Source organism: Urtica dioica, chromosome 3 (genome assembly GCF_054948205.1).
Source record: "Urtica dioica subsp. dioica isolate 48M chromosome 3, U.dioica_male_clone48M_v1_H2, whole genome shotgun sequence".
In the NCBI taxonomy this organism is placed as follows: domain Eukaryota; kingdom Viridiplantae; phylum Streptophyta; class Magnoliopsida; order Rosales; family Urticaceae; genus Urtica; species Urtica dioica.
The window spans coordinates 7,771,204-7,796,607 of record NC_142758.1 but is presented as its reverse complement, the minus strand read 5'-3'; the positions used below and the strand labels follow the sequence as shown (position 1 = coordinate 7,796,607).

Sequence of the window (25,404 nt, the reverse complement as noted above, 5' to 3'; positions counted from 1 at the left end):
TGCCTTAATTTTGATCTCACGTCACATACACATGTTCAAAATCTGACAGAAAGGGGAATATTGAAACGTATTCAGAATTAAGAGTAAACGTTTGATACGAATTAAAATTGAAGGGGAACTTTGTTAAAGATATAAGAGTTCAGGGGAAATTCTGTAATTAATCGAAAACATAATGGATTTCTCATTAGTGTATATCTTTGTTTCCCTTTTCATTTTGCACGACACTCTTCGCGCTCTTTCACTCCGAATTAGGTCACAGTCTAGTCGTGACTCACCATTTCTCTGTAATTTCATATTCTGCGAGAGGCAGTCTTATATCGCATCGTCAGGTAAAATCAATTTTATTGAAGTTTTTTGTTTCTTATTAGGTTGTGTTTAAGAACAACTAGGATATCATCTCTTTTTCAATTCTACAAACAACCTATTACATTTATGTTCATCAACGTATTTGGTTGATTTCATCATATTCCATTTCTTTTTAATGCTCATGTACTGTTTGATAAATTGCCTAACAGAGCAGCGAAATTGATTGGCTTATTTGGGAAATCTTCGAGTCTCTTCTGTTTTGTTTCGCTGTTGAATTAGAAAAAAAGAAAATATGGGTTCGACAATGGGACAGCCGCCACAACAATCGTCCCTGAAGAGAAGAGATTCGTTTGCGTCTCGAGAGGAAGATAAACTAATCATAACTCCTCTAGGTGCTGGTAATGAAGTTGGTCGGTCTTGCGTTTACATGAACTACAAAGGCAAAACCGTACTGGTAAGGCCAACGCATAATCACTCACTAGTTTGCTTTACTACTTTTGGTTTCATGTCTTATTTCGTCGTTTCTGGGTTTCGTTACAGTTTGATTGCGGAATTCATCCCGCTTACTCGGGCATGGCTGCTTTGCCCTACTTTGATGAGATTGATCCTTCCACGGTTGATGTCCTTCTCATCACTCAGTACGTTTTCTGTTTCTCAACTCTCGATTTCTGTGCATCGAGACACAAAAATCAGTAATTACCAGTGTGATTGTTCAGATGAATACTTTGGTTCACTTATGCAGCCATAAATCAGAAATTCGCTGTTCCGGTGCTAAATGTTTTTTTTTCTTTCAAGTACGAGGATTCTACATTTTCAGGGTCAGTGACTAGTCATTGTAAAAGAACAGTGACCAGTCATTGTAAAAGAAATAGAATGGACTAAGTGATCGAACTGAGTAAATAATCAACTAATCAGTTTTTGTAGAGCATCCAGATTATGATTTTGTAGGGTGTTTTCCTTAATATAGCTAGCTAATAGATTAATGGTTTAGCTTTGTACTTTTCAATAGGACCACTGGTTTAATAAGACTCTTTTCATAATGGTTTGACTATAAATTGCAGCTTCCACTTGGATCATGCTGCGTCTCTGCCTTATTTTCTGGAAAAGGTTTGTGATAATCTTTACTAATATTCTTTAGGCTGTATTAAGCAATTTTTTAAATATCCTTATCTTTTTTTTTATTATTATTCATAGACCACATTCAAAGGCCGCGTTTTCATGACATATGCAACCAAGGCTATCTACAAGTTGCTTTTAACAGATTATGTAAAAGTGAGCAAATTTTCTGTTGAAGATATGCTATTTGATGAGCAGGACATTAACCGCTCCATGGACAAAATTGAGGTGTGTATTCATTGCTTTCGATTCCCCTTACAGGCTATGTATGTTTTGTTTCTTCTTTTATTCTTTTGGATCGACATTCTTGCAATATGAAATGTGCTAATGAAGGTATTGGTTGTGAGGATGAACTTTGGGTTGACATTGCATTATACTCTTATCTATCTTAGCTGTTACTATTTGTTTTTTAAATATTTTCGAAGGCATGTTCTATTAAGTAGCTTGTTTCATTTCAAAAGTTACAGTAATAAACCTTCACTCATCTTTATTCAGGACTGTTCTCTTATTCTTTTTCTTTTTTTAAATCTATTATTGAGGACTGTGATTTGATATGCTTCTTAAAGTTGTTTCGCACTAGAAGGTATCTTTACTGGAATCTTTTTTTTACCATCCATAATTCTCGAGTTCGTGCAAGTTAAATTTGATTTCTAATAGATAGAAAGATATTATGAAATAGCACACAATGGTCTTGACTAATTACTTTCATCTTTGGAGAAATTGGGACTGCCAATGCGGGAATATCCACTATCCATCATTTCAAATAAAATGATTGATTATTTGCTCTTTGTTATAAATAGAAACAAAACATTTTATCAGTAAGAAAAGGTGTTTGGGGAAAGCCAGACACATTTTCATACCGAACGATCTCTTATTTTTTTCCTTCCTGAAAACGAATGATAGAACCGAAACTACAGAACGTCTTTCATCTAAAGAGAAGTTAGAAACAAACTGATCATTTCTTGAACGTGTTTATGCTCAGAAATTAATTGCGGATTTCGATTTGGAGCAAGAAAAAATTGAGAGCGGTTTTGTAGTAACCCTTTAGATGCAATTCATTCACCGTTATAATCTCTTGTTGAATTGCACAGGTGATTGATTTCCATCAAACAGTTGAGGTGAATGGCATCCGATTTTGGTGCTACACCGCTGGTCATGTCCTCGGTGCTGCAATGTTTATGGTTGACATAGCTGGTGTCCGAGTCCTATACACCGGAGACTACTCACGTGAAGAGGACCGGCATCTGCGTGCTGCAGAGACCCCTCAGTTCTCACCCGATGTATGCATCATCGAATCCACTTACGGAGTCCAGCATCATCAACCTCGTAATATCCGAGAGAAGCGCTTCACCGATATCATACACAACACCATTTCTCAGGGAGGCCGTGTTCTGATCCCAGCGTTTGCCCTCGGCCGTGCCCAAGAACTTCTGCTCATCCTCGACGAGTATTGGTCGAACCATCCCGAGCTCCAGAGCATCCCCATATACTACGCTTCCCCTCTTGCGAAGCGATGCTTGTCTGTTTACGAGACGTACACTCTCTCGATGAACGATCGGATCCGAAACGCAAAGTCGAACCCCTTCATCTTCAAGCACATATCCCCGCTGAAGGGCATGGAGAATTTCAAGGACGTGGGTCCGTCGGTGGTGATGGCAAGCCCTGGTGGGCTACAGAGCGGGCTGTCGCGCCAGCTCTTTGATATGTGGTGCTCCGATAAGAAAAATTCGTGTGTTATTCCGGGTTATGTGGTTGAAGGGACACTCGCCAAAACCATTATCAACGAACCGAAAGAAGTCACACTCATGAACGGACTCACCACTCCTCTGAACATGCAAGTCCACTACATCTCGTTCTCTGCCCACGCCGACTCTGCACAGACAAGTGCATTCTTGGAGGAGCTGAGACCTCCGAATATCATTCTTGTCCATGGAGAAGCTAACGAAATGGGCAGGCTCAAGCAGAAGCTCGTCACTCAGTTCGCCGATCGCAACACCAAAATCCTCACCCCGAAGAATTGCCAGTCCGTTGAAATGTATTTCAACTCTCAGAAAATGGCCAAGGCCATCGGAAAGCTGGCCGAGAAGACCCCGGAAGCTGGGGAAACTGTCAGTGGCTTGCTGGTGAAGAAAGGGTTCAGTTATCAGATAATGGCTCCCGATGACCTCCACGTCTTCTCGCAGCTCGCCACGGCCAACATCACTCAAAGGATAACCATTCCGTTTTCCAGTTCCTTCTCCGTCATAAAGCACCGCCTTAAGAAAATATACGACAGTGTCGAGTCTTCGACGGATGAGGAATCAAATGTGCCAACTCTGCGAGTGCATGATCGCGTGACAGTGAAGCACGAGTCGGAAAAACACGTGTCTCTTCATTGGGTTTCGAACCCCATCAGCGACATGGTGTCGGACTCTGTGGTGGCCTTGATTTTGAGCATTAACCGAGAAGTCCCCAAAGTCGTGGTCGAACCCGAGGATGCAACCAAAACCGAGGAAGACAATGAGACGAGAGTGGAGAAAGTGATCCACGCGCTCCTCGTGTCCCTGTTTGGAGACGTGAAGCTCGGAGAGAATGGGAAGCTGGTGATCAATGTCGACGGGAACGTTGCACAGCTCGATAAGCAGAGCGGTGAAGTCGAAAGTGAAAATGAGGGTCTTAAAGAAAGAGTAAGGACCGCATTTCGGCGCATACAAAGTGCCGTTAAGCCGATCCCACTCTCTGCATCTTAGATCTACACTTTTATCTGCTCATGTCATTTTTAGTTCGTTTTATTGTAATGCTAAACATTGAACTGTTGTATGGGCTCAACAAATTAACCAAGTCGTGATTTTAGAATTTTCTGTCAACGACGTTTAGTAATAGTAATGTTAACTTCACACTAGTAAGATTGTCACAAAGAAACCAAAAAAAAAAGAAAAAGATATTTAGTGTTGAAGTCCTTTCTTGAACTGGATTTATTGATATTACTGTGTTTAGATTCTGTAAAATTATTTTTTGTTGCTTTCAATCTAGTTGAATATTTTCCTTTATCCTGTCCCTCTTTTTTGCATTATCTTGCTTTTGTGTGAAAAGAATATAATTGATTTATTTAAAATACTAAAATGGGTATTATTCCTGTGGAGATTAGAGAGAAGACTTTAACGGTCAAGTGAGAGGGTAGTTCACCTAAAAAAAAAGGTTGTCGCATATTTTTTTTTTATCCTGTGGATTGATAATTGGTGTTATTTCCATTGATGGTGAACTTAAGAATTTATCTCTCAATAAAGTCTCTAATTTCAACTCAATATCATTTATGATACAAGTCATTATTTTTTATTTGATAAAAGCTCGACGGAATCTATTAGATAAATGACATAAAACCCAAAAGTATAACATCGTATATCTTTTAACACTGAAGGATGAGACCTTAAGACCTGCACCAAATTGTAGTACAGAATCATCTCCAAAGTCACATTCCGTAAAAATTTATGATATGTGTATGTAACAATTCACACCAAGCACATGATGAAAGCACATCATGTGTGAGCTTCCGACAGACGGCAGATAAGTCACACTCAACTTCGAAAATCTCAATGGCTCTTTCAAAATATCATCAGAGGTTAATGGATGAACCAAAATAATCGAGGACAACAAACGATGGAAAAAGACGTTTGAGTGTTTGCACCGCCAAAATCCCAGCAAAAAAATTCGAACTCTTTACTCGAAAGTATCCTAAATTTTCTTCGGGACACGACAGCCACCAAAAAATTGTGGAAAATACATCAAAACCTAAATAACATAATAGCATAGAGTAATCTAGTCTAAAGACAAGACACCAAACAACACAAAAATATAAATAAATACGTACTAATAGGCAAACCCATAAACACTATCCAAGAACAATCACAAGTAAATACGTACAAAATGGGGATTGTTGGAGGCGGTATCTACGTCAGCGACCGGGGACTCGGGGAGCCGCTAATTAATCCGCTCCGTCAAAGGCAGTGGTGGAGCCAAGAGCCGTCGATCAGAACAAATCTAACTCGTTTGAGGACTCCACTGCAGCTAGAACAGAGCGTTGCCGAGATCTGCCGATGGAGCTAAACACCTGAGCTTCGGAATCTCTTCGAAGTGGAACTTGCAACCACAGGCAACGCAAGAGCATCCTCCGGTGGTGGGGGCTGACTGACTGCCGGAGTTCGTCCAAAGAAGGTGATTTCCGAGCATCAGAACACCACAGATTTCCGCCGGAATCAAAACCTGAAGATTTTTTATTTTATTTTATTCTTAGATATGATAGTGTAGAAGTTATTGATAATTTTAAGGGAAAATAACGCATTTATACCCTGTGTTTTAATGAAATGTCGAGTTTAACCCTCTGTTTTAAAAAATGTCGAGTTCATACCCTCTGTTTAACTAAAATAACGAAATTATACCATCTGTTTAACTAAAACGACGAAATTATACCCTGAAATGAATAACAACGTCACAAATCTCCCTTTCATTGATATTAACTCTTATATAAGAAAAATCAAATCAAATCTAAATCAGTGACCTAACTTCCAAATTCTCAATTTTGAAATAAAAATAACCTTAAATGGAAATTAAATAATAAAACTCATACATCCTAAGAAATGACTTCATTCCGTGTTCGAATTGTAACTCTAAATCCTGGATTCTATGTTCGAATATGCGATTTTGATGACTATCAACTATCGATGTTTACCCATTTGCCTCTTTCTGTGTTCTTCACGATTAAGAGACTGTTGTTTATTTTTTAGTTTTTAAATAAATTACATATATGGCGCGAATGAATAAAGATAATTGGTGTTTATATATAAATATTATAGGCAACATCAATGAAAAGTCAATAAAAAAAAATATTCGTGACACTGTTGTCTATTTCAGGGTATAATTTCATCATTTTAGTTAAACAGATGGTATAATTTCGTCATTTTAGTTAAACAGAGGGTATGAACTCGACATTTTTGAAAACCAAGGGTTAAACTCGACATTTCACTAAAACACAGGGTATAAATGTGTTATTTTCCCTAATTTTAATTAATTAATTTTAATCAAGCAGTTTTAATTGAAATTGCGCAGGTAGAAATTAACATTGATATCAACGTTAAATGAAAATAAACTGAAATTTCAACATCATTCCACGCGGGTTAAGAAAAGAAGAAAAGAAATGGTCAATTTCCAATTCCGACCTGACTTGTTTTGTATTGAATTTTAAAATGGTCCCAATATGAAGGATGGATATACATCCCACGAAAAGCACGAAAGGAAAAGGTTCAGAGGGCCCATAACATTACCAGTGGACTTTTGTCTCGACATCGTTTATATCGAACGTTTTACAAAACACATTTTTTTAAGACTTTTGTCGGTTAACTGTTATGCTTATATTCAAATAAATATAGGGATATAATGGTGTTATTATAATTTATACATAAGTTTCACAAGTTTTATAGGCGAGTTATAGAAAAATAAATCATATGGAAATTATAGCATTTAGGCCTCAGTAAGAAAGAGAGTGTTGTGGATGGATTGAGTGAATCGATTAATCTTCTTTTCTCGTTTTATAGAGATTTTGAAGTTGTTACCTGTAGGTTTCGAAAAATAACAGAGATTTTGACACAAATATTATTAAATTCATGTCATTTTACCAAAATAAAATTCAAAATTTTAAGTTTTATTGCTAAATTAGCTGTGTGCAAATACATTTTTATATTTTATAATTTCGTGAAAATCGGTCACGAAATATAGTTTTGTGACAGTTCGATCACAAAATATATACTTCGTGAATATTTTAAAATTTTGTGACACATCGGTCACGAAACAAAAAAACGATCACGAAAGGGTCTTTTAGTAGGAAAACAATTCTCTCTCTCCTGATTTTGGTAATACATATGTCAAATTTTAAGGTAGCTGATTTTTGTAAAATAACATAAGTTTAATAATATTTGTGTCAAAATCTCAAAAATAATCCGCTGAAAATTAAATAAAGGATCGAGACAAGTATTTTTGCTTCAATTACAATTATAACCTCATATAATGTTATATAAATATAAGTAGTCACCTACTCTGGATGACAGTATGCCAGTGGAAATGAAATTAACTATACTGATAAGTAGTCAATAGTTCAACAATGGACTTATATGAACAAACCTGTCTCAATGCCATTTTCCTATTACTACCCGTGAATTCCAAATTAGGCTCCCTAAATCTAAGATCCCCTCAAACACTCTCCCAACGTTTGATATTCTTCGATGTCAACGTTCATCAAACCTTCAATCACGAAAGCACAAAACCTAACAACTCTCTAACACTCAGATGATTGGAAAAAAATGTTGAGAATTACACCACACACATGAAACAATTAGTTTCTCAGCCCATCGATTGTGCACGTATAAGAACGCTAAAAATATGATTAATGTGTCAAGACTAAGGCGCATGGCTTTTATAGTATTCAACACTTCTGGAAGTCGATCTAGGGTTTCTTTACCCATACACGAGAAGAAAACCAATGTAGAAAGTCTTCCGCGAATCATTCTGGCAATACATGAAACTTGCCAAAAATACATATATGCACACAGTGATCAAGATGTCTCAACATATCCTGGAGCATGTTATCCGACATTTTACCAAACTAATTTGTAGTAAAAAAAATAAGCCAACAACACAAATAACAACAAACTCCCCATTTGGCTATTTTTTTAAGCAAGCACTTCTACAACATTACTCAACAGATCAAGTCTCAGTAAAAAATAAATTGACACGCAGAGACTAGCAACTAACAAGTCAAAATAAATGACATGTTAACTACCTTCCCCCCTGATTGACTAAAAAACATATCAAATGAAAGGATAAACAAAAACAGAGAGAGGCACAAATATGACAAATTTACAGGAGTACTGAAACACAACAGCAGAATCGACCAATATCCAAACGTAAAGAGGTCTGAGCATACATACCAGAAGAGAGGATGATCGATACACAACAGCCATAAACAAAGTCTTAAGCAAAAACAGACCAGAAGAAGAGCAGGAGGAACATAACTAACCAAAAAAATATCTAGATAGTACAAATCAAGAGCATGACAAAACAAGAAGTAGAAGCACCTGCAAAACCATCATCACAATCACTATCTTTGTCATCTTCAGTCTCTTCACCCTCATCTTCAACATTTTATTCATCTTCTTCTTCTTCATCTTCATCAACTTCATGAGCAGGGGAAGCTTGCTGAGAGGAGGAAGCACCATCAGAATGAGCTACAGGAGTCATAGCCTTGATCAAATCTTCACAAACTGCTTTCTGGCAAGTAGATGTATCAATAATCTCTTAGAGTGCAGAGACCTCAAGGATAAGAGCTTTGAGAATGTCACTCTCTGACAAGGGCGCAACAACAAGAGTTTCACCAGAGGCGACATATGTCGCAATAAAAGGCCTGACAATGTCATGAGCGCATGTTTCCCTTCAAACAACTTGTGGTTGAAAGTAAGCTTTCTTGGAACAACTCTCATAATATCAAAATCATGCACAATGTACTTCTTTTGAGCGAGAAGGATCCCATTAATTAACGAGGGAGATCCAATAGGGAGCTTCACAGCGAAGGACTTAGCATGTTTCACCATATGATCAAAGATGAACTCTCTGAAATCAAAAGATAAGCACGTAACGTTTTATCTGATAGAAGAGACAGGCAAGAGTAAGAGTGACAATGGATCCATGAGAAGATAGAGCTAGTTAGCAATGTCAATCATGTAGACGACAGAGTACTTGGCACTAAAAAAAACCGAGGGAAGCAATCCTTTCTTGGGCCATTCATTGTCTTTATTTTCTGAAAGCTCATGCACAATCTCACTGATCGAGGGAAGTTTGTCAGCATTGATAATCTTTCCACGCCCAAGGAAGTCATTGATCACATCGGGGGAGAAGTCAAAGCCATATCCTCTCACAAATACTTTCCTGAAGTCAAGACTGTCGAGCTTGTTAAGACCAGTGGGCAGGTTCACAACAAACTCCTTCCCAACTTGGGATAATAAGGACCAATCCTAATGATAGTTTTCAGCAGCTGAGCATCACTCAGCAACTCCATGATCACCTCAATCTTCTGAGCTTCCTCAGACAGTTCTCTCTCTCAGGGTAAATCTTCCGATGAAACACATACTTCCACTTCATCACGTTAGCCTCGGTGTGAAATGACGTATTATCCATAAGAGCAGGAAGAACATTCTTTTGAGCTTCTTCCCAGCGATAGAATGCTTCCTAAACAAGGAGGACTTAGCATCAAGCATATCTTCTTCCTATTCTCCCAGATGACGTCCAAGATCTCAGCAACTTCTTCCTCGACAGCCTTCTTTCTAACATGATTCTTTTTCATAAATATCTTCTTGTTCAGACCCACCTTTTATTTCTTTTTCTACTTCTTCTTCTTCTCTACACCATTTTCTTTCCTTTCTCACTATTCTTCTACTTCTTGGTGAGCAGATAAGATAATACAACATCATTCCCAGAAACAGCTTTCCTCTTTTTAGAGAACTTCTTACCAGGCACAAGACCAACATGTGCATCTACTCTTCTTTCTTCACTCATTTTCTCGGACTCCACAACAACATGTTCAAAAATAGGAGGAGCATCTTTCTCGCCGTTGGAAGCAGTAGGCTCCACAAAGACATCATTCTGATCAAACATAACTTGAGTCAAACCCATAATTCCTCTGATAACGTCAGCACTAAGAGGATTAGTAGAATCCAAAAGAGATTCCAAATTATCAGAATCATTTTTTATATTCTCAGTGGTTTCAACCCTAACATCAAAGTTCTTCTAACTAACAACATCTTCATTCATAATCTCCAAATTCTCTTCTTCATCAACATTTGAGCTATTAGGACCAGGAATACTTTGAACAATCACATGAGGACATTCGATTGGAGAGATGTTGGATTGATTTTCCTAAGAACCAAGAGAGCATTCTTCATCAGGGGACAAAGGCACATCCTCTACTTTAGTAGACTCACTAGAGGAGATTTTGTTGGTGATGTCTTTAATACTGAGAGCCACATTGCTACCCTTCTTGGTGGATTTCCGAGCGGAGAGTTTTCCAACACGCTTGGCGATGACTTTGGAAGAAGTACCTCCAGCCTGACCATCGGTAGTTTTCCTAGAAGTCAGTCCTTTAACCCGCACACCATGTAGGTTCGTCTCTCCCTCAATAGCTTCCTTTGCAACGATATTTTTCATTGCGTTTTTCTTCTTCGTGGTTTTCTTAGCGGGGATAGAGGTTCTTGCACTACTCCTTGTTCCTACCATTGTTCTTAAATAATAACACCAATAAAAAAAATAAGAAACACATACCAACGAAGTCACGATTGGAATTTTCTCAAGCCACGGAAGCGAGAATTTAGGAGATAATAAATTGGGAAAATTCAAAATAAAGGAAACTCTAAGTAACTTCTTCGAGAAATAAATCGTCTCGCTTTTGAGCTGGGAAAGAGGCAATCTCAAAGCGACGACGTAGTAGGGACTGGGCCTTACGAACAAATGATCCCAAATTGAATAAGAGATCTTCATCATTTTAAAAACAATAGTCGAATAGGCCAACCAGATAAATGGGCCCATAAAATGCAATACTGGCCTAGATCTAGTAATTGCTATAGATTGATTACACACAGACCAAGAGCAGATCGAAGAGCTTCAAATGGATTTGCATCTAAGGCTTTAGTAAATATGTCAGCCAGTTGTTTATCAGTACGAACATGCTCCAAGCTTATCTTATTTTCTTCCGCAAGCTCGTGAATGAAATGATGTCTGATCTCAATGTGCTTAGTCTTGTTGTGTTGTACAAGATTTTTGGCGATATTAATGGCACTCATATTCTCGCAGAATAATGTCATGACATCTTGTCCAACACCGTTTCTCCCGAATGTCATTGACTTCTCTCGAATATTTACGCGTTTTGTGAATAAAATGAAACAAAAAAGCTCGGTCGTTATTTGCCCAAACGACGTGTCGTTTCATCGGCTTCCGAACGACAAATGGTGGAAAAAACGAAATTTGAGCTTTCGCCGGCCAGTTTTGGTCCGGCAGCGGCGCCACCGGCGAATTCCGGCGACTTTCTCCGGCATTTCAAACACTCTTTAGAGAGATAATGGTGAGCAATCTGATAAAGAATCCCTTATTTCCTTTGACTTTTCTAATTTCCACCACAACATTTATTTTGTTGCAAATTCGTCCATTTATTCTCATAACTCAATATCTTATCCTCAATTAAATGAAAATGATTTAGAAAATAAATTGAGAAATTCTCTCATTGATTATAATTAATTTGATTATATTTAAGGCGTTTCAAAAATTATTTTCACTCTCGAGATTCTCATTAGTACTCGAGGATTCACCGAAAATCTCATTCGGGAAATTAAAACTCATTCGAGTCCAACTTGAAATTTCTCAATATTCATTCCGAAATCTTTACTCGGCCTTAAATATTTATTTTCTAAATTCATGGACCAACCCATGATCCCAAGAGACTTCAATTGCAACAAATACTCGATACGGAGTGAAACTTGTTTATTTATTCAAAATATCTGCTATATGAGTTCCATGATGAAGAGGCTTACTTTACAATATATATATATATATATATATATATATATATATATATATATATATATATATATATATATATCTTTTATGTATGAGCTCATCGAGAAATACCCTCTTTACGTGAGGTCATGTTTAGCACTGACCCATATACGAGTATGTTGGTTAGAAGGGGACATCTGTATGTTAACTTGCTTAGACGAGGACGCTCGATAGAACGAGGGACTAGATTGCATGAAGGTGAGTTCCTTCGATCGAGCTTTTCAAAGGCATATGGATATACTCTGGAAACAAGTGCGCACGGCTAGTGGCTAGTTCTCGAGTTCATCTATCTACAACCAATCATGTTTTTCCAGATGCATGCACATGTTGGTTTGGAGGACGACAAGTTGGTAGCGCGAGGTTCATGTAATGCCACAACACAACAACAACGGTGACTTGGGTGTCTATGTGCGTTATGCTTATTCGTGGTAGTCCTCACTCATGTCTTCTCCAAACTCTTGGGTTTTTTTTCGAGGCTAGATCTTCATTTATGCTTGTTTCTTCTGTGTTTTTTTGCATGCGTCTCTGAAGATGGGTTTTTAACATAGAGGCCATGTCAGATTTAGGTTCATGTATATTTGATGTATCTTTTAGAGGTCTCTTGATTTGTTGATTGAATTTGCTTATCAATAATAAAACTTACTATATAAAAGTCGATATTCGCTCGAAATTTAAGAGGTGTTAAGAGAACATGTAACGAGCTTACAAAACAAATATCAATTAACAATTTCGGTTTAGATCAAATACATTTTTCACTTACAAATTTGTTGATAAATAACATAATTTGTTTGGGAGTTTTTTTATTGAGCTATATATTTTAACTTTGTGTCCTATATATAAATACATATAAATTTGTTGATAAATAACATAAATTTGTTTGGGAGTCTTTTTTATTGAGCTATATATTTTAATTTGTGTCATATATATATATATATATATATATATATATATATATATAGATATATATATATATATATATATATAAGCAACTGGGTGTTTAGGTAGTAAAAATTTTAGTAAAATATATTTGATTATTTGTGATTATTCTGTCTAAACAGATCTTGACATATTTGCTTCAAACCTTCCGTCAACTTAAAATTAGTGTTAAGTTGAAATTTGTGTCTGGTCCAATATTTCGCGAGTTCAACCAAATTTCACAAACATTTAAGGATCGAAATTTAAAGCATGGTGTTTTTTTTTTTAATCTCGATCATTTTTATTGGTAATCAACACTAAAATCAACTTAACAAAAATAAAAATAATTCCACCTTGCGCGATGCGCGATATTATTAAAGATCTTTGTTAATGTAACCACGGTATTCCTCCGCCACTTTAAGTGAGAGCTCTTAATGATATTCTTTCCCGTGGTGCCGCCCATGTTTCAAAAAAAAAAGTGTTATTTAATGCTCTTGGTTCATCACTTTTAATAAGAATTCTAAATTTGTTATTTTTATTTATTTATAATCATAAAACAAGTAAGTAGAAGTCCAACTCTGACAAAAATGATTAAAAATAAAAATCTTTAACAAAAATTGTAACTTCAAGCCCGTGGAAGCTATATAATAGGGATGGAAAATTCGTGTTCGTGTCGTAATCGTGACGTGTTTATCATGTTTTTGAAAATATGCAATAGAACCAAATCCGACCATTTATTAATCGTGTTTGAAACTTAGATCCAAATCCGACCATTTATTTAAAAAAAAACCATATCCATTTAAATTAAAACATTTATTAATCGTGTTAAATGGTTAATTTAATCGTGTTTTAATCGGTTTTACTCATTTAGACAAATTAATTACATCTACATTAATTACATCGAGAAAAATGCGTTCTTCATTGCTCGAGCACTCCTTCCATGGCATTTTGATGGAAGAGTAAACACCTACCATTGACACCATTAAAAATACAAATTTCAACAAATATAGGCTAACAGAATATGATGCTAAGATGGACATGATAGAAAGATCTAATCTCTACACAAGTCAAAACTATTGACGCTAATAAAAGAATCAAATGGATTTCGATAAACCTTGATTAACACAAAAAATGAAAAATAAACATCTTAGGATGAATTGACCCTTTACAACCTCATATTGATTTAATATATACTTCTCAACTTCCCTACCCTCTAAAAACCATTTAGCCCAAAAATACCGCTTTCTTATTTTCGGTAACATACAAGTTAGATGAGATGAATCGTAAATCAGATAGAAGCGAAGATTGTTGCATGTTTGATATGTAGAAGGTGATTTTAGAGGGGAGTGAATGAAAGAAGTTTGACCTGGTCAACCAAAGAAGGCCATTGGTGCAACTGAAAGAGCCTTTAGTTGTTTTGGCCTCAACTTCTGGACGAACCATGTCGTACAAGTATTTGAACTTTTCGCGATCTATGTTATATTTCGTCCCTAACCTCTGCAAAAAAAATAATAGTAATAATAAAAAAAATCAAATAAATAAATTGGATTGTAATACAAGCAACATTGCACAGACCGAGATGTTGCCGTCGATATCGGTCTTTACGAGGACCATGGCCGCTCCGAACTTGTCTGAAATTGAAACCACAAGGATTCGAGCTTTTTTAAAATCAGAGGAAGAAAAATAAATTGGAAAAGGATCTAAGTTTACCGATGAGAGGCAAAATGCGTTTGCAGAGCTGCAAGAAAGGCTCCGTCAGGGTTTGGTCCTCGTCAGATTTGCTATGCTTCATTTCTTCCAACGCCGGACTGAACACCCTCTCTACCATCTTTCGATCTCTCTCTCTCTGCAACACAACAATGTATCATCTTTTCAGTAATGGTGATGGAAAAAGCACGAATCACGTGATAATCGGCAGTCTCGTGATTGTATATTCCCAATATTGCTTTAATCTTTCTCAACAAATGAACATATACAATTACATACATAAATAAAGCTGAGTACTACGAATCAATTCAGACCAGAGATCTTATTACAAATAAACTCTGAATCCCTAAGCGAGAGAGAGAGAGAGAGAGAGAGAGAGAGAGAGACTTACTGATGATGTGATTCCGACGACAGTGGGCAATTCAGCTGGGATCAAGATCAATTCCACGTTTCTCTTTCTCTCTCTCTCTCTCGATTGGGATTCTCAGTCTGACTCTCGCTCTGTCTATTCTTCGTTCCGATTCTCAGTTGTTCTCCCTCCCTCTCAATTTCCCTCTCTTTTTTTCTTCCAATCTCGCTTTCTCTCTCTCTCTCTCTCTCTCTCTCTCTCTCTCGAATCGCCTCGCGGTTTTTCTTTCCCTTTCTCTTCTCTTCTGCGTTTCTCTTATGTGTGTTTGCGTGCAATTTTGTTTAAGCGTGCTTATTTTTCTTTCTTTTTTTCACACAAAAAATAGGAGGGAAAGTGATGGGGTGAAACAAAATAAAAATATTAGATTGAAATTTCATGGAGAAAAATTGAGGGAATATTATGGAGGGATATTCGTGCGGGTCGTAATAGTGTTTCGTGTCGACCATTTAATAATCGTGTCGTGTTACCGGTATCGTGTCGTGTTGACCCATTATTTAATCGTGTTAGCGTGTTCGACCCAATTAAGAACCGATCCATTTATTGAGATCCAAATCCGCTTTAAATCGTGTCGTAACCGTTTCGTGTTTCGTGTCCGGATCAAATTGTCACCCCTACTATATAACCGTGTGACACAGTCTTGAATTGAATTTGAACTATCTTATAGTTTGGTACAAAATGATCAATACCACAAATTACTAAAGTCAATAGTATTTGTTTTCTTTCTTATTCTTTTAATATTTTGCTAAACACATATACGGTTCTTAGTTTAGGTCAGGCCATGTACGTGTGGTGAATTATTGAGTGGCCGAGTTTTCAACCCCCTCAAGATTTAAAAAGTATTTGAAAGTTATTTTTTGTAATTGGACGGTCCTAAAATCTCTAATGTAATGAATGATTATATTATAATCTAAGAATTGATTTTCTAAAATTAAATATATTAAAATTTATTTTGCTATGAACGGGTATTTAGATATTTGAGAATACTTTCAAAAAAGAGAAAAAAATCTGATACATGTGTCAAAAACTCACAAGTGAGGGTATTTGTGGGTCATAGGATCAATCAATACCCTAACTTCAATTGCTTTTCTGCAATATTTCGTGTATGTGGCCGCCCAAAAACATGGCTTTTTGGCCCTATTATTATTTCTTAGAATTCTTAGGAAAAAAAAAAAACTAAAAATTAAATAACACAACACCGTGCCTCCAAAACCTCGAGAGGCTAAACCCAACCAGCCTAGCCAAAGCAAAACCGAGAAAAAGATTTTATTAATTCTTTCATATTAATTTTATTTTTTCACTGAAAACAACTTCAGAGCAACGCAACGCTCTCAAATGTCTCCAAAATCCCTCTCTTCTTCCCCTCAGGCATGTCGATTTGAAACCCTTGCCTGTGTATTTTTATTTTGCGTGTATTTATATATATCAGTCTCTCATTGGAGATGTCTACAGAGAGCTCGCTCGTGTTATATGTTTTTGTTGTTGTTGAAGTAATCGTATTTGCATTCGATATAACGATTTATGGCATTTGAAACACAGTCGTCGATGAAGAAGAATGCGTTTGGAGGTGTTTTCGGAGACGTCTACGGAGCGACGACGATGCTTCTTCCGAAAGAGCTCGAGCTTGAGAAGCAAAGTTTCAGTCCTCAAACCTTTGAGCTCCGATTTCAAGCCCCGGATTTCGGTCGGGCATTCAAAGTCAGCTCTCTCTCTCTCTCTCTCTCTCTCTCTCTCTCTCTCTCTCTCTCTCTCTTTTGTCACTTCGCTGAAAAAGGAGGGTTCTTTGGTTCAGGAAAAGATCAAATCATAAAAGTGAGTGACAAAGATATATCTTTAATTGTTTTTTGTGTTTTTGTATTTATCTGATGAATAGTATGAAGAATTGATCGTAGGTTAGTGAGGTTGAAGATTACTTAGTTTAAATAAACTTCTGTTGATTTTTATATTTCGGTCTAAAATCTTGAATCTCTAGATTCATATATTTATACATTCAGTTTTTTTTTTTTTTAGTGTAAAGCCAATTTGTTTTGTTTGTTTGCTAAGAAAGCAGAGGTAATGGAAGTGTGATAGAGTAGTAAGAAATGCGAAGAAAACATAAATTAAAAGTATATGCTGTTTCTTAATATTTTTATTTTTTTTGTTTGGTTATTATTATATCAAAGGAAGATACTTTTGTTGAGTTGTTGAAGAAAACAGGAATAACATCATACTCACCCTTGCTGCTTTCACTGTCCACAACATTGATCTTTGTGGATCATATGCTAATTTGACCTGCGTGTTCAGAATTTGTCGATAACAAGAGAAGCTGCCGAGTTTCTTAGTGGGGCTTTAGCTGGGGCTATGACGAAGGCAGTTCTTGCACCTCTCGAAACCATCAGGTTCGCTCTTTTTACTTCCCACACTGTCTAATCGCTTCATTGACATTTTGATTTGTTCTCCTAGACTAGTAGCACTATGATCCTTTCTTTGTGTCATTTCAATGGTCCGAGTCCTAGAGTTGTTGCAATTTCTAAGATAACAGTGTATTTATTTACAACAAGTTTATTAGAGAAAGGTGGTCGGAAACTAGATAGAACACTTTTGGTCTTATAATTGACCAGGAAAACAAATCTCTCTCTCTTTCTCTCTCTTTTTCCCCCTAGAGGATTGGTGCTATAGGAGGAACAATATTGGCTTTTAAGTCCCTTCTAATGCCAGATTTTATGGACATGAAATTGCTCCACCTGCAGTGAATTTCTGATTCAAGACTCAACATCTTGAATTATCTTTAGTGGTGCAAACTTGCTTATCTAACTCTGCGCAGGACTAGAATGATTGTCGGTGTTGGCTCAAAAAACATCGGCGGTAGTTTCGTTGAGGTGATTGAGAAGCAAGGTTGGACAGGACTCTGGTCCGGAAATGCAATCAATATGATCCGTATAGTTCCTACGCAGGCTATTGAGCTCGGAACGTTCGAGTACGTGAAACGAGCGATGACATCAGCACAGGAGAAGTGGAAGCAGGACAACGGCCCGAAGGTGCAAATTGGCCGTATCAGTTTCAACTTACCCCTCTCGTGGCTTTCTCCCATTGCTGTGGCCGGCGCTGCTGCTGGAGTTGCTGGCACGCTCGTCTGTCATCCTCTCGAAGTTTTGAAGGTAATTTCACCCGAGGCCCTTCGTGTGGAATTAGAGAACTAAAATATGCAGAATTGCATTGGCTTCTCAATTTGAGATTTCTAGATTTTTTTATGGTATGTTTGGAACCTGGAAAATCTGAAGGGGGGAAAATGAGAACTCAGTGTACTATATGTGTTGCTTCGATTAAGGAAGATCTGAGGAAAGTGTATAGCTAAAATTAAATTTGAATTTTATTATCTTTGGAAAAACGAGTGAAAAATGAAAATCTAAGCACTCGAAAATTTCTCGACTTCCAATCATAATAGAGAAATTTGAGGTTCCTTGGTATGTTTCCTTTAAATTTTCTACATTGCCTTAAGGGTTTGACTCTTTAGATATTATCTACATGTACACCATTTGATTTAAAAATGTCACTTTCCGACACGTCAATTGTGTTTTTTCTGTGCTCCTAATATCTTATGCAGGACCGGTTGACTGTGAGTCCGGAATCGTATCCCAACTTAACTGTTGCAATAAGCACGATTTTCAAGGAGGGCGGGATCGGCGCTTTCTATTCCGGCCTTTCACCTACGCTGATCGGAATGCTTCCCTACAGCACATGCTATTATTTCATGTACGAGACGGTGAAGAGGTCATACTTGAAATCAAAGAAAAGAGAAACTTTAAAACGCCAAGAGTTGCTCGCGATTGGAGCTCTTGCAGGTGAGTTCTTTCTAAGATATATATATATACACACACACACACACACACACTCACACACACACACACACACACACACACACGTATTTAAAAAAAAAAAAAAATACACACACATACGTTGCTTGTACATGTTTACTCTTTCCCTTAACCGTAGTTTTGGTACACGAATACCCACAAGCTCTAGCTTTATCTTGTCATGCAAAGTTTGAACCTTGATTGATTTGGATAAGGAGTATCGTAAACAAAGTTTTGGATGTTCCGGATAAATGCTTTGTCTTACAGGGTTCCTAGAGTAATGTGCACATGTATAAGCATTCCTTACTAAGCGATGCTAATGAAAGGGTCATAAATGGGCAGGTCTGACGGCTAGCACGATAAGCTTTCCGTTGGAAGTGGCTCGGAAACGGCTAATGGTTGGGGCGTTGCAAGGAAAGTGCCCGCCAAACATGGCGGCGGCGCTCTCTGAAGTAATCCGGGAACGAGGAATCATGGGGCTCTATCGAGGCTGGGGTGCCAGCTGTCTAAAGGTCATGCCGTCCTCAGGAATAACGTGGATGTTCTACGAAGCTTGGAAGGACTTGCTTCTGGCTCAGAGGCATCTATTGTAACATTTTACCTACAATAGGTGATTTTGTGGTTTACCTTAATGACTAGTCTCAAGTCTCTCTTTCATTTCTTAATCCCTTAGACAAGGGTTTAACACCGCCTGTGGTCAAAAGATTTGGCTTAAGACGAATCTTTGCCCCGCCCGAGAGATATCGGGAGATTTCTATGTAATGATTGTAGCCAATCAGAAACTTAATTTCGGCAAATTATCCAGCGTTTGATTATTTTGCGAAATAGTCAATAATACACATTAACCAACTTAATCACACAAAAATACGAAGGGTTATCAAATATAAATTAATTAACAAAAATAAAATAAATAAATGAAAAAATAACAATAAGTAACTCTTTCATTAATAAATTCCCTAAAAATATGATAAATATTGTGAGATCTTCACCGCTTATCTTCATCGTCGAGTCAACTTGCCATTCTTCTCGGGCCGTCGATTCTCCGATTAGAGACACATAATGAATTACCACTAAACGAATTAACAAGAATTAACATGAATTAGCACGAATCAACATTGAACGTCCTACCACAAATTAACACAAATTTCTCCTCCTCTTCATCCTTCTTGGGAAGTCCAATCACACAAATATACCAACATTAACACAAATTTACATACACATTAACACAAATAAACACAAATTTACTAATCCACAAACACAAACACGATTGCATAAACACAAATATACCGACATGTTACCTCTGGACGACCAGAGAAGAAGATCGATAGTCTCGGCTCAATCACCACCTGAGAAGCACGAATCGACATATTTTTGTTTATGAAGCCTTAAAAAATATAAATAAAACAAATGTGTATTTGTTTTTTTCACTATTAAGAGAGAGAGAGAGAGAGAGAGAGAGAGAGAGAGAGAGAGAGAGAGAGAGAGAGAGATATGAGATAGAGATATGGAAAACCACGTCGAAATTGAGAAGAACTCTCTCTCTCTCTCTCTCTCTCTCTCTCTCTCTAATATCGCAGCAATGAAAAATCGAAACCGAATTTTCGGTTTTTAAAATTTTTACCAATGACCGAACCGAATTGGTCCAAAACCGAAACTCGGTTAACCAGTTCTGTAAAATCGATAACCAATTTTATAACCGTTTTAAAACTGGTTAACCAGTTCTGATTCCGGTTAACCGAAGAAATCGGTTAACCAATTTCAGAATTGGATGACAAGATTTTGAACTTTATTTTTTCTACTTGTTTTGCAGTTTTTATCTTTTCAAAATCAATAAATTCTAAGTTCTAATCATCCAAATTTCCATACTCCAAATTTAAAGATCTTACAGTTATCCAAAAATGAAGTAAAAAAAGGAAAAACTCCAACAATATAGATAAAAACATCCGAAATGTCATATGCATAACTTGAAAAAGACATCATTCACATTCATGGTTCTTCAGCTTTAAGTTGAAAAGTCTGTACTCCATAGGGCGCTACTGCCTGAAAACAAGAAGCAACCTTATAATCAAACACTTTTTGAGATAAATATAACAAAATAACTCAATGAAGTATTTCACATTCACGAACTATAAAATACCTATAAATTCATGATCAATTTGCACTGTGAAATGTTTGTTGAGACCCTTCGGTTTCGATAAATTCACCATCATCTACAATAAAAATGTAAGTTATAAACAAGGATATGATTAAATAAAGTGATTAATTATACATATAATGATGCTAAAATAATAAATAAAAACTTACCGGAAACAACTTGTTTTGAATCGTTGAAAGCATCCACTTTGTCCATGTATTCCCGCAAGACCACGGGATCTTTGTAAGAACTCAACCAAATTTTGGTGCAAATCAAAGCTTCCACCATTTTTTTGGAGATAATGGCTTCAAAAAGGGTCTAGAATATGACCACTCGTGGAAAATGCCGATTCAGACGCGATTGTGGACACCGGAGTAGCAAGAACGTCTCTAGCCATATGCGATAGAATGGGATACTTGATTGAATTGATCTTCCACCATCCCAAAAAATCAAAGTAATTGTCTACATCTCCTCCCAATAACTCTTCCAGTCTTCAATCAAGTACTTATCAAATTCGTTTCTTTCTCGTCCACCACGTTGGTTGTATTTTTTCAACATTGGAAACTTTGGTATTGTTGAAGGACTTTCCTCAAGGACATAGGCTGCGTACATTTGACGCAGAACATCCTCGCCTAACTTCACAATTGAATTTTCTTCATTTTCACACGAAAAAAGATAATGTGAAATATGCTCAATGTAATCGAGCTTATACCTGAAAGTATGTGAGAGAGAAAACTATAATTAAAAATTCAACAATATTGATTAAAAAAAATAACTTGAATAATGTATTAGATTGTACCTCGGATGACCACAACAAACAACAAACGATTCATCTTTTCTGGTCTCCCCCAATATTTGTCATACTTAGCTTTCATATTTTGTGCCATGCCACACACTACACGATCATCGGATGTGGAAAGCTTGCTGAAGTACTCTTTCGCTTGAACAATATCAATCGAGTAACGGTTGGAGGTGAGATACAATGAACCACTAAACTATAGAGTTAGCTCATAAAATCTTCGCAAAAAATCCTCGAACACCTTTGCATTTTCCCAATCACTCTCATTTGGTGCGTCGTCATTTGACTTTGACTTACACTAAGCGGATGGAAAAAACCAACGACGACGAGTGGAAGACGCCGGATTACGAGATGACGCAGACAAAAGGAACGCCGCCGCAACAGAAGACCGCGCACAAGAAAATATAACCGCCGCTGCAATAGAAGAGCTTGGCACTAGAGGACAAGAAGATGCCGCAACTGAAAGGCCGACACCGGAGAAACTATACGCTGTCTAAGAGAGTCAAGAGACCATGGAACTTAGAGAGAATAGAAAACATTAAGTTAAAAAAATGACTTGTGTGAGATACAATTGAGAGTGGGCTGGGCTAGTGAAGCGTACATGTTTTATTTTTCTTATTAAAAAATTCGGGTTATAACCGATAACCGAATTTGCTGAAAATTAAAATCGATAATCGATCTAGTTTTTCAAGCTGGATCCGGTTAACCGAACCGAATATTCGGTTATGTGAAGTGGAATCGAATTTTGGTTTCGGATCGGTTCGGTTATCGTTTTATCCGATTTTCGATCAATTTTTATATAGCCCTAGTTATTTATGCATGGAATGTGATTTCTTTCTATATACATAAATCATAAATAAATTGAATTGACTGAGCTCTTTTAACTTAAAATTTGTAAAGAATAGAGATTATACCTAGACTACCTTCTCAATAATTTAGGACCAAAATCCAATAAGTCAAAATTAATCCAAAAATATGACTTTCATATATGTGTAAGTACAAAAATATCCGTTATGAAATATCTTTTTTTATTTTCTTTTGTATTTAATTTTGTTATCACAAAAGAAAAGTTATAAATTATTTTTCGTTTAGTATGTGAAGTTAAAAAAATTTGAAGGAAAACAAATTGGAAATTCGTTTGAAGATTTATTGACATTTGTCTCTTTATTGACATGAATGTCAATAAATCTTTAAACGATTCTGGAATTTTTTTTGAAGATTTATTGACATCGTTGTCAATAAATTTTAGGGCCGACTAAACAACTAGCCAAAACAACACTCCTATTTTAAAATTATAGCCAAACTATTAACATATTAAAGAAAATAGCCAATTTATCATGATATCATTACAATATTCCAATAATACCCTTAGGTTAATATTATTATCTATCATAGTAAATAATATCATCCATAGCAAAAACAATTAGTAAATCTAATTAACAATAACAAAAACTACAATCAATCTTATTTGTCGTAACAAGAATAACAGTATATCTTATTTACCGTAACAAGAAAAAAATAAATCTTATTTACCGTAACACGAACAACAGTAAATCTTATTTACCGTAACAAGAACAACAATAAATCTTATTTACCGTAACAAGAACAAAAGTAAATCTTATTTACCGTTACAAGAACTATAGTAAATCTTATTTACCGTAACAAAACAATAGTAAATCTTATTTACCGTAACAAAAACAATAGTAAATCTTATTTACCGTAATAAGAACTATAGTAAAACTTATTTACCGTAACAAAAACAATAGTAAATCTTATTTACCGTAACAAAAACAATAGTGAATCTTATTTACCGTAACAAGAACTATAGTAAATTTTATTTACCGTAATAAAAACAATAGTAAATCTTATTTACCGTAACAAAAACAATAGTAAATCTTATTTATCGTAACAAGAACGATAGTAAATCTTATTTACCGTAACATTAACGCCGGCTAAGAATTTAGTTTATGTTATGATCAACAAATTGGATTGTCGTTTTATTCACCACTGTGATAAAACGACACCACAGACTCAGCCGTTTAGATACGATTGTCGTTTGATCAACAAATCATTAAACAAAGATCAATTTATACATACAAATCATAGGAATGGGATATATTGACGATAAGAATAATAATATAAAAAAAATTCTCGATTTCATTAACAAGGGAAGTTTTTGGTGGAATCAATTACACATAGAAGAAGAAGAAGAAGAAAAGGAAAAAAAAAGACAATACAAAATCAGTATTTAATTATAGAACGATGAAGATCATCAATTCAATTTCAGTTTTTGATTTCATTCGGACCTCATTTTGTTGAGCTGGTTCAACGTCGGCTGAAGAATGTTGTACAGAACCTAGCCAATCGCCGACGCGATCACGATGAGCAATAGAGTCCCTCTGTTGTCTCCTTCTCCGGCGGCGGTGGCTTCAGCGGCGGCCTCGGCCTCCGGGGAGTAGATCAGCCCTAGCGCGGCGAGGCCGCCGAACCCCACGGCGGCGATGGCGCCCTTGGACTCCCTCATGCGGTTGAGCTGGTTCATCACCGGTTCAACGCCGACTAAAAGATGTTATACAGAACCCAGCCTATCGCCGGAGCCACTGGAAGGAGGAGATCCAGGCCTCGGTTGTCTCCCTCCGCCGCCGCCGCGACCACGTTGGCGATTACTGCGCGGCGACCACGGGCTCGCACGCGCCGAGATCCGCGAGCACCGCCATCGCCGGAAGCTTCTGGACCAGAGAGTACGATCTCAATTGGTATAGTGCGACGCCAAACTTCCACTCTGCCATTGTAATTCTTGATCGAAGATGTCTGAAGAAAATCCCAATTCCGGCGATTTATACGAACACTGATCGGAAGAGAGAATCACACCTTTTCGCTCGCTAAACTTCGTGCTCTTCGATGCCGGCGATATTTTGCTCCTCTGCCGATGATTTCTTATTCTGAGGCACATCAATGGAAGGACGGATATCACTACTACAAATACTATTTTCCGGTGCGGAAGACATTCGGGTGCGACTTTTCGCACCCAAAATTCGCACCAAATGAGTCTTTCAGGTGCGACTTGTCGCACCCAAAACTAAACCAGCATATAAAAATTTTCGCTGATTTTTTTAAACTTTGGGTGCGACTTTTCGCACCCAAAAGTCCGTCAAAACGTTTGGGTGCGACGTAGTCGCACCCAACGCTTCATCAAAACTATTAGGTGCGACTTAGTCGCACCTATAGTCTTAAAACATTTGAGCGGTCAACTTTCCCTCTCTTTTTTGTGAAATACTATTAGTTGCGACTTTTCGCACCCAATGGTACTATTGGGTGCGACTTTCCGCACCCACTAGTATGTTTGGGTGCGACTTTCCGCACCCAATAGTACTAATGTCTTAAATTTTATCGCGGTCAAATTTTCCCCCTCTTTTTTTGAAATACTATTAGGTGCGACTTTGTCGCACCCAAATTCTAGGCCAGGATATAAAATAAATTTTCACTGTGATTTTCATTCATTCTCTCACATTCCGAGCGTCTCTCTCTCTCTCTCTCTGAGTTCTCTCCTACCACCACCACC

The 25,404-nt window shown here is 37.0% G+C and overlaps 4 protein-coding genes and 1 pseudogene across 4 annotated transcripts; 2 read left to right on the top strand and 3 right to left on the bottom strand.

Annotated features, from left to right (window-relative positions):
• The first annotated feature begins 206 nt into the window (after positions 1 to 206).
• On the top strand, positions 207 to 4,451 carry CPSF73-I (cleavage and polyadenylation specificity factor 73-I). The gene is made up of 6 exons (XM_089609686.1): positions 207 to 329; positions 516 to 760; positions 847 to 944; positions 1,368 to 1,413; positions 1,501 to 1,650; positions 2,514 to 4,451. The coding sequence occupies exons 2-6, from the start codon at positions 599 to 601 to the stop codon at positions 4,149 to 4,151; spliced, it is 2,094 nt and encodes a 697-aa protein (XP_089465812.1). The 5' UTR covers positions 207 to 329; positions 516 to 598; the 3' UTR covers positions 4,152 to 4,451.
• Positions 4,452 to 8,592: 4,141 nt separating this feature from the next.
• On the bottom strand, positions 8,593 to 10,116 carry LOC149402312 (uncharacterized). Its single transcript, XM_089608315.1, has 5 exons — positions 9,907 to 10,116; positions 9,571 to 9,672; positions 9,184 to 9,458; positions 8,823 to 9,057; positions 8,593 to 8,718 (listed from the first exon to the last, which is right to left on the bottom strand). The coding sequence occupies exons 1-5, from the start codon at positions 10,114 to 10,116 to the stop codon at positions 8,593 to 8,595; spliced, it is 948 nt and encodes a 315-aa protein (XP_089464441.1).
• Positions 10,117 to 13,881: 3,765 nt separating this feature from the next.
• On the bottom strand, positions 13,882 to 14,791 carry LOC149402311 (glycolipid transfer protein 1-like). The gene is made up of 4 exons (XM_089608314.1): positions 14,674 to 14,791; positions 14,539 to 14,594; positions 14,330 to 14,460; positions 13,882 to 13,930 (listed from the first exon to the last, which is right to left on the bottom strand). Exons 1-4 carry the CDS (start codon positions 14,789 to 14,791, stop codon positions 13,882 to 13,884), a joined length of 354 nt encoding a protein of 117 aa, XP_089464440.1.
• Positions 14,792 to 16,174: 1,383 nt separating this feature from the next.
• On the top strand, positions 16,175 to 19,748 carry LOC149402310 (Mitochondrial substrate carrier family protein). Its single transcript, XM_089608096.1, has 6 exons — positions 16,175 to 16,444; positions 16,616 to 16,774; positions 17,360 to 17,454; positions 17,880 to 18,213; positions 18,660 to 18,897; positions 19,252 to 19,748. The coding sequence occupies exons 1-6, from the start codon at positions 16,412 to 16,414 to the stop codon at positions 19,500 to 19,502; spliced, it is 1,110 nt and encodes a 369-aa protein (XP_089464222.1). The 5' UTR covers positions 16,175 to 16,411; the 3' UTR covers positions 19,503 to 19,748.
• Positions 19,749 to 24,091: 4,343 nt separating this feature from the next.
• Positions 24,092 to 24,631, bottom strand: LOC149402309 (photosystem II reaction center proteins PsbY, chloroplastic-like; annotated as a pseudogene).
• Between the last annotated feature and the right edge of the window lie 773 nt (positions 24,632 to 25,404).